The sequence below is a fragment of the Pogoniulus pusillus genome, chromosome 23 (genome assembly GCF_015220805.1).
Source record: "Pogoniulus pusillus isolate bPogPus1 chromosome 23, bPogPus1.pri, whole genome shotgun sequence".
Taxonomy (NCBI): Eukaryota; Metazoa; Chordata; class Aves; order Piciformes; family Lybiidae; genus Pogoniulus; species Pogoniulus pusillus.
Window position 1 is genome coordinate 20,818,348 of NC_087286.1, and position 12,491 is coordinate 20,830,838.

A 12,491-nucleotide genomic window follows, 5' to 3' on the forward strand; every position below is an offset into this window, starting at 1 on the left:
ACCCTCCTTTAGGGCACGGCGGGGAGAAACCCTGTGGGGGGAGGGAGGCGAGGACTCAGCCTGTGAGCTCGGGAGGACAAGGAGCCGCTCCGCCTCTGTGCGTTTTTGGGAAGGTGAATCCAGCCTTTTATCCCACTCCCCTGCTCCGGCAGCCTGGAGATACGGGTACCCCGAGCCCTTCTCCCCCCATCCCGCCGCCAAGAGCCCGGCAGCTAGTCCTGAGGCGAGCCGGAGCGGGGGAAAGTGGCCGGGATGCGGCGCGCCCCGCACCCGCGAAGGGCAGAGGATCGCCGCGAAGGAAAGTTGTGTTGCCCTCGTTATGAGCTTCCTGACGAGCCGGCCGCGGCTGCGGCAGCGCCCGAGCACCTCCTCCCGCTCCGGCCGGGCTCCCCGCCGGGCTCTCCTGCAGCGGGGCATCCGCGCTGGCTCCGCCGTCCGGTCCCGTGTGCCCCGCCAGCGCCGGTCTGCCGGGAACCTCGTCCGAGCGCCTTCCCCTTTTCGGGGTTTTGTGGCGTTTGGGTGTTTTGGGGTATTGTTTTTTGTTTCTCTCGCTTTCGGAGAGTGCGGCCGGGCCGGGCGAGGGAAGGAAACTTCTCACCCTCTCAGGATGCTCCGGATATTTTTGAAAGGGCGGAAGAGAGAGAAAGCGAGCAGCATTTGCAAGGGTATCTCATGCACTTGAGAAGGTCGTCCCCCCCCGACACCTCGCTGCTGGCATTAAAGGCCGGAGCTGGAGAAACTCCTCCCCTTCCCTCTGCTTCTCCCATCTCTCCCTTCCCCTCCTCCCCCTCCCATTTCCTAAGGACATTTGAGGGAAAAAAAATTAAAAAGAAGAAAAGAAAAAAGAAAATAAGGAGCCTAGAGTAACTTGGGACGGTGGGACGGCGTGGGGAGGGGGAAGAGGAGCCTCCCTTTCCAGATGCATCGCCCAGCACCACGCCTGGGCGAAGGGATGGGAAGCACTGCCATGGACAAGAAGAAAGATACCTCCAGCAGCAGCACCAGCAGGAAGAGCTCCAGCCAGAAGAAACTCATGTTGCGAGTGCACATTCCTGTAAGTGGCTTCTTGCTCTCCCTTCCGTTCGGCAGGTAGCGTGGCTTGGGCGCTGGGGCACGTTTGTCTCTGGCATGTAGCGCAGGAGAGGTGTCTCCTACCGCAGAGGTCCGGAGTTTGGGGGATGCTGGCTAGGGGTGCAGCCTGTGCAACAGGCAAGTCCTCCACATCCAGTGTAGGCTGGAACGTAGGGTGCACCTCTGATCTCAGCCCCCGATGTTTTGCTGGGAGCCTCAGGGTGCAGTGTCCGTGGCACGGAGGAGCGAGGATAACTCCGTCTGCACCACTGCTGCTCTGCCCTGAGCTGTGAGTTCCGTGCAGTGTGTCCCATCCAGTTAACACGCAGACTCGCAGTACAGTTCAGCGAAAGGTCCGATCACCCTCAAATGTTGGTCTCGGCATCCCCAGGTTTGGTTTCGGGAACTGTCCGTGCTATGTGGCTAAATCAGAGCGTTTAATCTGTCTCTTCCCTCTGTTAGGACTAACCCACGTCTGAATTTCCCAAATCTGCGCAATCCAGAGCTTGCTTAGGTTTGGACACAAGCAGCCTGTTTATTGCCGAAAGAGCAGGGGCAGTTGTATTGCTATAGTGGAGCAGACTAGAGACCCACGCAGTTTGTTCACTGACTGTTTTGTTTTGTTTCTTCGCACTATAAAGAGACATGCAAGAAACGGTGTAGATACAGAATAACTTCAGACCAAAAGTTTCTATTCCCTCTAAGGACTGAAAGGCTGGCTAGCTCTGTCTGCAGACTTTGCATGCCTTTCAAAACTTTAACTCTTGGAGGTTTTTTTTACTATTAAGGTGTTCTTGTTGCCTGTGTTACTATTTAAGTTCTTATTCCCAGTCCCAGTGTGTTTTTTGTTTCAGTGCTTCTGGCAAGAAATGGCAGAGTCTCTGTATGTTTTTCTGTGCAGCTTATTTTGTTGATTTGTTTTGTTGTTTTTAGATTTCATTATATAAAAGTAGGAAACAGTCCTACACATGTCTCTGCCAGGCCACCAGGGAGCAAAAAAAGATATTTGTACTTGTAATTTTTATTTTGTTTTATGGAAGAATAGAAAATTAAAGGAAATTTATTAGGTGTCTTGAGTGTGTGGAATAAAATGGAGGAGAAATTCATGGCTCCTCTGCAGATTTCATTTTTCTCTGTAGAGGAATGCAAGCTCAAGAGCCTAAGCCAAACTTCTGGAGATCTGAGTGCATGCACTACTGGGAGAAAAGAGTCTGTTTTTACTAACATGGGTGTTGTTTATGCATTTGTAATTGGAGTTTTTAGGCAATAATCTCTGTGACATTATGGCTGGTACTTCACAACAGAGATGTAAAATACCAAGGAAATAAAATGTACCTCACCAAAGCACCACTCACCCTATGCACCTTATTCCTTTCAACCCTGCCTGCTGCATTGTCTCTGCCATCTCTTCGCTCTTTCGGTAGTGACCCCCCCACCTTAGGAACCCCGTCTAGCCAGGCACTTCAGTGCAGCTGGATCTCCACCTCTGTTCCAGGAAGCTGCATTTTCTGCCTGCTATAAGTAGTTTGGGAGATGCTGCAGTTGCTGCAGGGTGTTTTGGGAGTTTGAAATACCTTTCAGAGAACTCTGACCACACCAGTACTTAGAGCAGTTCCCCCCATTTTATGTTCTGAAGCATAGATGGGAAAAAAAATGCTAAGTAACTTGTTCACACTTAAGCATTGTTGACAGAAGAGCTAATGCATTCTGGTAATTGCCTCTCTAAGCCCACAAACAACCTATTTTTAATGAGTGTTGCCTTAGTTCTGTCTTGGATAGAACATCATTAGTAGTGGGCCATAATTTTTCGAGTTCATTAATATCTCAGCTGTTCTGCATTTGTGACCTAGGTAATGGTAGTTGTTCAGATACAAGCCTGCAAATTCCTGAGTTTTGTTAAAGTTTACCAAGCTGGAAGCAATTAATGATTTGGTGATGAAGTAACACCTTCCATTGCCACACGACAATCCTTCTATTCCATTCCACACCATTCCAGCATTCCTGAAGCGGACTATTGTGCCTAGAATCTCTTAGGTTGTACTCACGGTTTTGGTGGGTTTCTGTTATCTGTCAGATGTTAAATATGACTGTGCTATAAGACAGAACATTTTTCTCATTCTCCTCATTTGACAGTGGAATCTGCATTTGAAAAGATCCATTTAGACTGGTTTTTATCTCTTTCATAACGTTTTCTTGGCAGTTATTTTGAAGCACCATTCCTATTATTTCAGTGGCGCCTGTCAGTGTAGCTGTAGTTGTCAAGGGAGCTTTCACCAGACAGTAAGTTTTATTTTGTCCATCCTCTCCTTTGTGTTGCTGTGAGATCATGTTTATTGCTGAGACATGTAATTCTTGCTCATTGAGATCTACAAATTAGAAACAAGAGAAGGACTAACAAGGTCTGAGTAGGAGAGAAGAGAGGAGTCAATTCTGAAAGAGAAAGCAGTGGGACAGAAAGGTGCTGTTGTGGTGCAGGCTAGCCTAAAACATTTATTAGTCACATAGAAATGCTGACTGAAATAGTAATGACAAAAATTGTGCAAAGAAGAAGGTGAATAATGTGAAGCATCCTACAATTAAGTTAGAGGATTGTGGAGCAATAGGCATGGGTAAAAAGAAAGTTGCATGCTTTTTTTCCCCCTCTCTCACATATTTTTCTTTATTAGGATTGCCTGTGACAGTCAGATGAAATAGATCAATTTAAGAAGGCTGGTTTTGTGTCTTGCAAGGCTCCAGGGCATTTCTCAGGTACATCTTTCTCTAGCAACAAGAAGACATGATACAAAAAAAGTTGGAAATACTCTGTTTTCACCTTCTTTCTGTGCTCAGTCTCCTTTGACACAAGTGGGCAGTGCCCAGCCCTTGCTTTGGGCCTAGCGGTAGACCTGCCAGTTGGGTTTCCTTGCGGCTCTCAACTTCAGGAGCCAAAAGTAAAGTTTGAGACCACTGTATATGTTAGTGTGGCAAGGAAGTGTTTGCTAAATTGCTGGACCTTTTGTTTCATTTGTTGTTTTCTTTGCATATACATAACTGACTAACAAAGCAGTCATTTAGTGTAACTGCAGGAGCCTCTCTAAAGTAGAGGTCATATCAACCTCTGTCTTTTCCAGCACCATCTTCTGAAAGCTTGACATTAGAGATGCCTAAATGGAAATTTCTGGTCCAAATGTCTTTGAAAGCTGCTACATATTTCAGTAGAAACCTTTGCTCTCTAGATGCATCACATCTGTAACATAAAGACATTAGCATTATAAAGTACCATTTGAAGCCATTAGAAGTTAATGCTTGCACATTGCTTTGAACATTTTAAAAACTCTCTTCTGAGATGGGATGCAATTGTCTGCTGAGTAGGAGCTCCCAGCAGTGAGATCAGCATGTTCTTTTGTCATCTTGCAAAACTGATCTGTTCTAATGTTAACATTACCATTGTAATCCCCTGGTGCTGGGGGGGGAAAGTTATTTCTGCTCTTGCTTACTTTGAATTTCATCTGGGATAATTCAGTGAATGCCAGCAAAGTTATATTGTGTTTACAGTGGTACAACTGAGGGCAGAACCTGTCTTAAGAGCTTCATCATGGCAAGTGCCCAGCACCTGCTGCTCCCAGCAGGTGGAGATTGCAGAACCTTGCACTTCCTTGTTTTCTTCCCAAATTCATCATAAGGTGACTTTTCATTCAAAAGAACAAAGATTTTTTTTTCCACAATAAGGACAAAAATAACATCTGAAAATGAATATAAAAACATCTTTCAGTTCAGTGCAGTGGCTGCTGCCTCTGATGCTTCAGCCATGACAGCAGAGTTGATGTGCTAGAGGATGCTCTTGGAGATTGTGATCCTTTATTTTCCATGTCACACAGACAAACATCTCTGCACAGTTTCTCCCATTTCTTTGTTGATCTCTGTGATTCTGAACAATCTCCTCAATGTGCAAATTTGTTGCTGTTTTCAGGCCTGTTTTTATTTTGGGACACCAGGCTGAAACATCAGATGGCTTAAATATTTCTAACCCAGTAGATGACAGTGATGTTCTGACAGCTAGTTTTGGCTCAGGCTCTGCCCCTCCAACACTTGCAAAGTCATTAATGGCTGCATGCCTGATAAATCACTGTGAAATGATTTTATTCTGTCACGGTTTTTGCAGGGTGTTTCTTGTCTCCTGGTAATTGCTGGGTGGGCTGATGAGAGCAGTGCTTCAGTCTAGAGATCACTTTGGGACGCTGCAGATGAAGAATAAGCTGATCAATTCTTTCAAAGGAGATGAAGGAGTCAGACTCCAGTGTGATCCAGGAATGGGGGGGGAGACAAAGGAGAGAAGCATTTCCCTGAAATTATAGCCACAACTGTCCTCCTCCTTGCTCTCCTAGGGCACTCTCCATGTTGTCCTGAGCTTCTGTGGCCTTGAAGGTTAAATCTGGATTCCTCCCTAAAGGACTGATATATTAAGAATCTGAAAGATCCTTAATTGCCTCAAAAAAGGCAAAAGAGAGGTCTTTGCTCAGGAGTGTTGAGATTGCTCTTGGATTCTGCCTGAAGGAGAAAAGAAAGGGTTCATGGATCCAGTCATAATAGCTGCCACTGTATTTGAGGAAGCTGTTAATCCTTTCAGTTTTAAAGCATAACGCAAACTGATTATCAGCTTATGGAAAAGTACTGCTTCTGTAAAACATTGCTTTTTTTTCTGGTAGAAGAATCTGCTCCTAAATGGTCTTACCGAACTTCCTTCATTTATACCTATGAGCCTGTTAGGACTGCAGGCTCAGAGGAATGTGGATTTCCTTGGAGGAATAAGTCTTGAGTGTGGAAGAAACTTCACAGAAATGTGGATGGTGAGACTTTTGGCCTCAGGGAAGGTTACTCACACTGTGCTTGTACTGGGAATGACTGAAACAGAGGAAAACGTCATGCTCCTAGAAGGGTCAGGACTGAAGTGGAAAGTAGTGATCTACCCCTGGGTGGTTCCAGTGCTTGTTCACAGACCCACAAGGTTCAGTTTATGTCCACTTTCACCTAGGCATCACACTGCATTTAAGGGAGCTGTCCAGCTGTGACCAAAAGCAGAATTTGACCCTGAAGACAGGATTCAACAATCATTTTGTCGATGATGTATGGAAGTAGGTTGGTGTGCTGGCTAGACAGGGCTAATAGGAGTAGAAAGGAGCCAAAACTGTATCAGCCTGGCTCTCGATGGACCCAATTATGGACGCTGGTTTTGAGCAAAATACCACATATAATTCTCATCCCTTTGAGGAGGAGATGAATTTATATCAAAAGGCATCCCATGCAGAGGGACTAACAAAAGAGCAGAGTCGGTTACAAGAGAAATGAGGCATCAAAGATGACACCAGCAGCAGACAGACGTCACAGAATATGTCTGCCATCAAAACAGCTCCTTTGTGGGCTGTGCTACCTAGACTGTTCAGCAGGCTCTGACAATTAGCCTGCTTGCAGGGCATGATCTGGTTGCAGAGAGCACAGTCTCAATTTTCTGTACATTGTAGGCACACTGAAGAAAGTATTATGACTTAACAAATATGGAGAGTTATGCCTGTCTTCAATGACAAAAAGAAAAGACAACTTGAATGTACCTTGAACAGAGTATGTTTCTTCTCCTGGAAAGTAAGGCCTGTGTATAAACATGAGCATAAGATGCCTTTGATAACTCTAAAGTATTAGTGGTGGTGAAGTGATGCAGTGCTATGCTACTGCTGAAGTATTTCTAGTACTAAGAGTGACCTATGCTACAGTTCCTGCTGCAGACTGCTTTTTGTGTTTACTGTTTAGGTAGTTGTAGAAACTGGGATATAGTGAACCACATTTCATTGTTTGCTTCTGTAAGCTGTCTCTCTTAAACTGCTTGCATGTAACTACATATGAAACCTCTAAAGCATGAAAGCATTACTAAGATGGCAGAGAAGCAAAACATTAGGCAGCACTTCAGTGTTTGATGTTGAGAATCCATAAGATGGTGTATAGTGTCCTTTAAATTTTCTTCTACTTTGGCATGACAGTAAATGGCATTACGTAAGCCTGGCTTAGTGGCATGCAGAGCAAATGCACTGCAGGATGTGTTTTAGGATTGTCATTTATATCACACACTGTGATTGTTCTGACCTTATGGATACTATTGCAAAGGGTTTCTGTGACCTTGTGCTCCAAAAACAGAACCTATTAAGCTCCAGACTTAATCTATTTTTGCAGTCAGGGTGATAGAGCTCTATGCCTTTTTTTAAGCTGCTGGAGAACACATTCCTAGATCTGGAGTTTCACTGGGAGGAAGTGTTTGCATTATAAGCATTACATGCCATGTTATCAACCCTTTATCATCATTTATTCACAGCAGGCATTGTGCCATTTTCTCATCTCAACTTTTCAAGTCAGTAATGCTGCTGGAACAATGAAAGCAAATTATTGTGCTTCTGCTAGCAGGAGAAGGAAGAGCTGAGTGGTTAGAGTGCTGGCTTACAACACTACAAAACACAGGATTTTCCTGCTTACTTGTAGACTTACTAGAGGTCTTTAACCAATGATTAATGTTCAGATCTAGTTTGTGGAATCTAAGTGCCTGTTGATTGCTTTGGAAAAGTTTGAAAACATGCTGTCAGTGGAATTAGAGGAATCAGTACTTGGTGAGCTAGATTAGGGGTAAAATTTGAATCCATTCATGAAGAAGTATGTCAGTGAAGACAAGCTCTTCATAGAAAAGATAAGTTATAAGCGTATGAGGGACTAAACAGATGCTGTTAGTACTGCCAGTAGCCTGTCCAGTGGAAGAAATGGATTGTTACCTGCATGCCACTTATTTTGAATGGACTCCACATGGAAATTGGGAAAGACAACTGGAATTATATACTGAATCCTTAAGAGTGTCATGTTGACTGTTCTTAGTATCTGGCCATAATCTTAAACAAGTTTTCACAGATTCAGGACTGTTCTATGCTTTTAAATAGTTGTGCATTTAATATGTTTGCTAAACCTGTGTTGGCATGCTTTTGGAGATAGCAGTCTTTAAAAGCTGTAACTGCTAACAAGTGTTTTTTACGGAATCATGGAACAGTTGAGGTTGGAAGTGACTTCTGGAGATTGCATAGCCCAGTCCTCATTCTGGGGGAAGTCAGCAAGAGCAGGTTTCTCAGAACTGTGTCCCATCAGATTTTTACTATCTCCAAGGACGGAGACTGCACAACTTCATAGCTCATTGCCTTTGGGCAAGTGAAAGCTTCTTGAAACTAAGTATTGTTCAGCCTCTATATAGGCACATTGAATTTAACTCCACGAGTGTCTACTTGGAGTGGGAAGCTGAATTTGTAGCCATGTAATGTAGAGACTTCTGGAAAAACCATGCTTGGAGATGGGAGCTGAAACTGGAGGCACAACAGTCCCACCAGGGCTTGTGGAAGAAAGGGAAAGTAAAGAAGGATTTCTAAAAGATGCTTAGTCAGTGCTATCACAGTCTGCATGGGAGCTTGCCAGCTTCTCAGCAGTGCATTGAATCTTCCAGAATGTGGTTTTCATCACATGTTGTCATATTTTTTGCATAAATTAATTAGAGGAGTATTTGCTGTTACTGAGTATTAATCATGGCTCCTGTGCTGGAAGTGTGATCTAAACCAAGAGGCATGAGGAAAGACAGTACAAGGATAACAGCACTAAATCGTTGTCTGGCTGTCTGAATCTCCGTCAGCTGTATCACCTGAGGTTGGGCAGAGGAGAGTCCTTGATGTAAGCTTTGGATTGCTGAGTGGCTGATTAAAGAAATGTTTAAAGATCAGCATACCACATTGAAACACTGAGACATCTGGTGGGGTCGTTGAGCTAGATGTCTATACATGCATAAGGACACATGTTACTAAAGACAAACTCTCTGAGAAGTTCAAAGCCTTAACAAATGTTATAGACTGGTGAGAGGAAATGACATTGTCTTTGCAGTGCTGATACTCTACCAAGATGATTGGAGCTGAAGTACCTTGCACTGTGTTGTGCAGGAGTGCAACTGTTGAACTCATGAGGTCTGGACACCTAGTTCACTTATCTTAACCATAAGCCCAACTTTCTTCCTGTGCTCTTCATCCCATGAAGCTGCTTGTACAAGCTCAAACTAAGTCAATAACGAAAAGTAGCTCAATGTGAGTGCACAGTGTCCTGCTGTAGCAAAGGAAGCCAACAAGATGGCTGGGTTGCATCAGCAAGGGCATCACCAGCAGAGCTAAAGCAGCCATTGTCTCATTCTACTCAGTGCTACACCTGGAATAGTGTTCAGCTTTGTCCTCTGCTATGCAAAATATCTTTGCTGAGAATGATCAGATGGTCCTTGGGGTGCCTTACAACCTGGGACGCTCTGATTCTGTATTTTTACTTTTGACAACGCATATGAAATGAAAGGGTTCAAGTCTACTGTCTGCAGATGGTCATGCTGTGCCCTAAAATAACAGCACTCTTTTGGCAGTCTAATCAGGGAGACTAAGGATTGAGGATAGCGGATAAATACAGGAGACTATTAACTTCCAGCATCACAAGCAGTACTTCAGTGAGTGTGCCTAATTATCACACACTCCCTGTGGTTGTTGAAAGCTGTGAAATGTTAGTTTGGGCTTTTTTCTGAATAGTTGGTTGTAGAGTTTTTGAAGCTCAGTGTCTGCAGCCATTTAGCGTCCAGCTGTCTATGAACTCAATCAGGTGGAGTTTAGGACATCTGAAACAGCACATTACCAGCCATGTTCAACCTACAGAACCCTCCAAAGACTTTGCAGACATCCTGTCTCCATTCCTGCATTCCACTGACTTCTCCTTCTGGTTGCTAGAGCTGAGTGTTCCCCAGTACTGCTGCCAGGAGAAAATAGCAGCATGGTCTCAGTACTGTTCTTTGTGGTTACTTCTTCCACTAATCCGAGGTCAACTCTACATTTTTAATGGGCAAATGGAGAGCTTCTGCTGTCTGAAAAGCTGATCCAACATCAAGCATAAGGGTTATGGCCTGACATGAATGAGAGGTAGATATTATTCAGCTGTTCTCTTTGCCCTTTTGTTTAGCTAGTTGGTGTTAAAGGTAAATACTATTTAATGGGCTTCTTTTAATTGAGTGTCAGCTAATGATACATTTCCCTTATATTTTTTATGGTTTTGAGAATGACTGTATCTGCTCTAAGCTGTGCAGAGGCAGGAGGGTACATGCCAGCACATTTCTTTATGAAGTCATACCAGTAATTCAAAAGCTGCAGTTACTTCAGTTCTTTTTCTGTACTACACGCTTAGAGTTCTGACTCCTTTCACTGTGATGGACTTGTGGAGGCATCATCAGCTGGCTTACCAAAATTGTTGTCTAAATGAACTCTTGATTTTTAGCTGTGAAATACTGAAGTCAATAAAGGAGGAAGCTCTAGGTAAGGATGTACGTGCAGTAGTGAGCTAGTCTCCATTCCTTAGCAAACAAAGATTGTTTGCACCCAGTATTCATCAGCTGTAGTGGTGAACTTCAACTGATAGCTGAGGCAAAGCAAGCTACTGTTCACCAGCTGGCTTTATTAACAGACTGTGCATCCTCCTGTCCCACCGCAGTGCTGATTAAAACGTGTTGCTTTCGATACCCTCTTAGTTAGCCAACATGTTTTATTTTCTTGGTGTGTGCTGTCAGATAAAACAAGTGAGTGGAAACTTGGTAATCCTTGATAATTCATTCACTTTTGATGTCCATCTGTCTATAATCTGAGATCCAAAAATCTGAGAACAACAGATGATCGAGTTTACTTGAAATGCCATTCGTAAGATTACCCTTGAGGAAAGAAGAAAAGGTGCTAATGAGTGTGGCACTTCAGATGGGATTTTCAGAAAAATTAAGGCACATGAGGTCTCTGCAGTATTTGAGGATCCAACTAGTCCACTTGCATCAGGATGTCCTTCAGTACATTGGAAAACAACTGTATGTCTTTCAAGCTGTCAAGAAGCCGATCTTCCTCTCTGCTATGTACACCTGCATTACAAAACAGAAGCTGGTTTTCCTACTGTTCCACTCCCAATGACATTCTCTTGCACCTGAGAGCTAAAGTAGGAAAACAACCCCAAACCCTACAACAAACCAACAACAGCAGTTACAACAACAACCACCAGAACAAGCCAACCAACCAAAGAAGGACCAAGTCAGAAGCTTGCTTTGTTTTAAGGGAACAGAGATTGAATGCAATACTAGAAAGTAATTTGGGAAGAGATAAATAGCAGCTGTTCTCTTGATGATAAAGACTGAAACTAATACCGATACGTCATGCAGCTCAGTCTGTGGTGACACACAATGAAAGTCTTTGCATGACCTTATGTTTGACTGACAGTGAGCAAGTATTACATATGATAAAGACTTCAGAAATTAATCTCTATTCTGTTCCCTTCAACATCTCAATGTAACTTGAGGAAAAGCCTTAAACATTTAAAATTGGAGAGGAAATTTATTTGTGTTTTTTACCTATGCAAACTTCTAAAGGTTTGTGAGCTACTGTGGAAATGTAATGTGCCTAGACTCACTGTGAATAGTGAGTTTACTTCAAAAATGTATCTTTGGAAAGGAAAAAAGATCTATTTCCTTGCCATAATCTGCATATGCTCATTGTCAGCATGTTTATGAAGCAGAGGTGTTTGACTTTAAAGGTATTTGGGGTTCTGCAAATCAGTGTCAGTACTGCTTCATGAACTGCTGCTTATTGAGGTTCCTAGAGAGATATGAGATGACACTGAGTAGCTCCTTAGAGCTGTGAGAAGCTGATGGGGTAACCAATTTAGTCTTTGAAATGTCTCTGTACATATTAGTTGTACAACAAGCTTTTAGCCTTGACTGCATTTGAGTTGAAGAAACTGAGGAAGAGGCACACACATAAGAGCAAAGGCTGGTAGTATCTATGGCAGCAATCAGTACGCACAGTTTTGAAGATGAGAGTTGGAATACACAGGCTGAACATCTGGAGGTCACCTCTTGGAGGAATGAACAGTAACATTTCTCTGGTTTCTCTGGGCTTTGTCAACCAAATGAGAGGAAATAGTAAGTATAGACTCTAAGGAAACATCCATTTCCAGTGAAGTTATTTCTAAGAGTTGATTTCCAGAGAGCAATAGGGCCCTTTGATTATGGTTTATGGTCTTGAAAGTTCTGTGCAGTTGACTAGCTTAATTTTAAAAAGCACTGAGGACACAGGTGCAGAACCTGTGTGTGTGAAGAGAAGCTGCCCTGGTGCAGCTGTTTACTATAAACTCAATGCCTTCAGTGTGTGTATACAAGATGGCAAATCACTCCTGTTGCAGAGGAATGAACTGTGATGGAAAATGCAATAGATATTTAATTATCTCAGAAAAAACAACCCTTATGAATATGCTTCTGCCTGATATTTAAACATCTGGATTGAGTTTCTAACTATACTAAGATTATTTTCTATTTCATATCCTGT

General features: G+C 43.3%; 1 protein-coding gene across 4 annotated transcripts in view; it reads left to right on the forward strand.

Annotated features, from left to right (window-relative positions):
* Positions 1 to 12,491, forward strand: part of PRKAG2 (protein kinase AMP-activated non-catalytic subunit gamma 2) — a 224,845-nt gene that overhangs the window by 30,495 nt on the left and 181,859 nt on the right. The window contains exon 1 of one of the 4 annotated variants that reach the window (XR_010306582.1): positions 685 to 1,054. The exons of 2 other annotated variants lie outside the window; for them this stretch is intronic. Coding sequence is in view for 1 of the 2 variants with exons in the window: in XM_064162851.1 (XP_064018921.1) it covers positions 920 to 1,054 (135 nt within the window). In the remaining variant the exon portion in view is untranslated. Of the gene's footprint in view, positions 1 to 684; positions 1,055 to 12,491 lie in introns of those variants that run through there. One more of the 4 variants, XM_064162851.1, reaches the window with a different exon arrangement.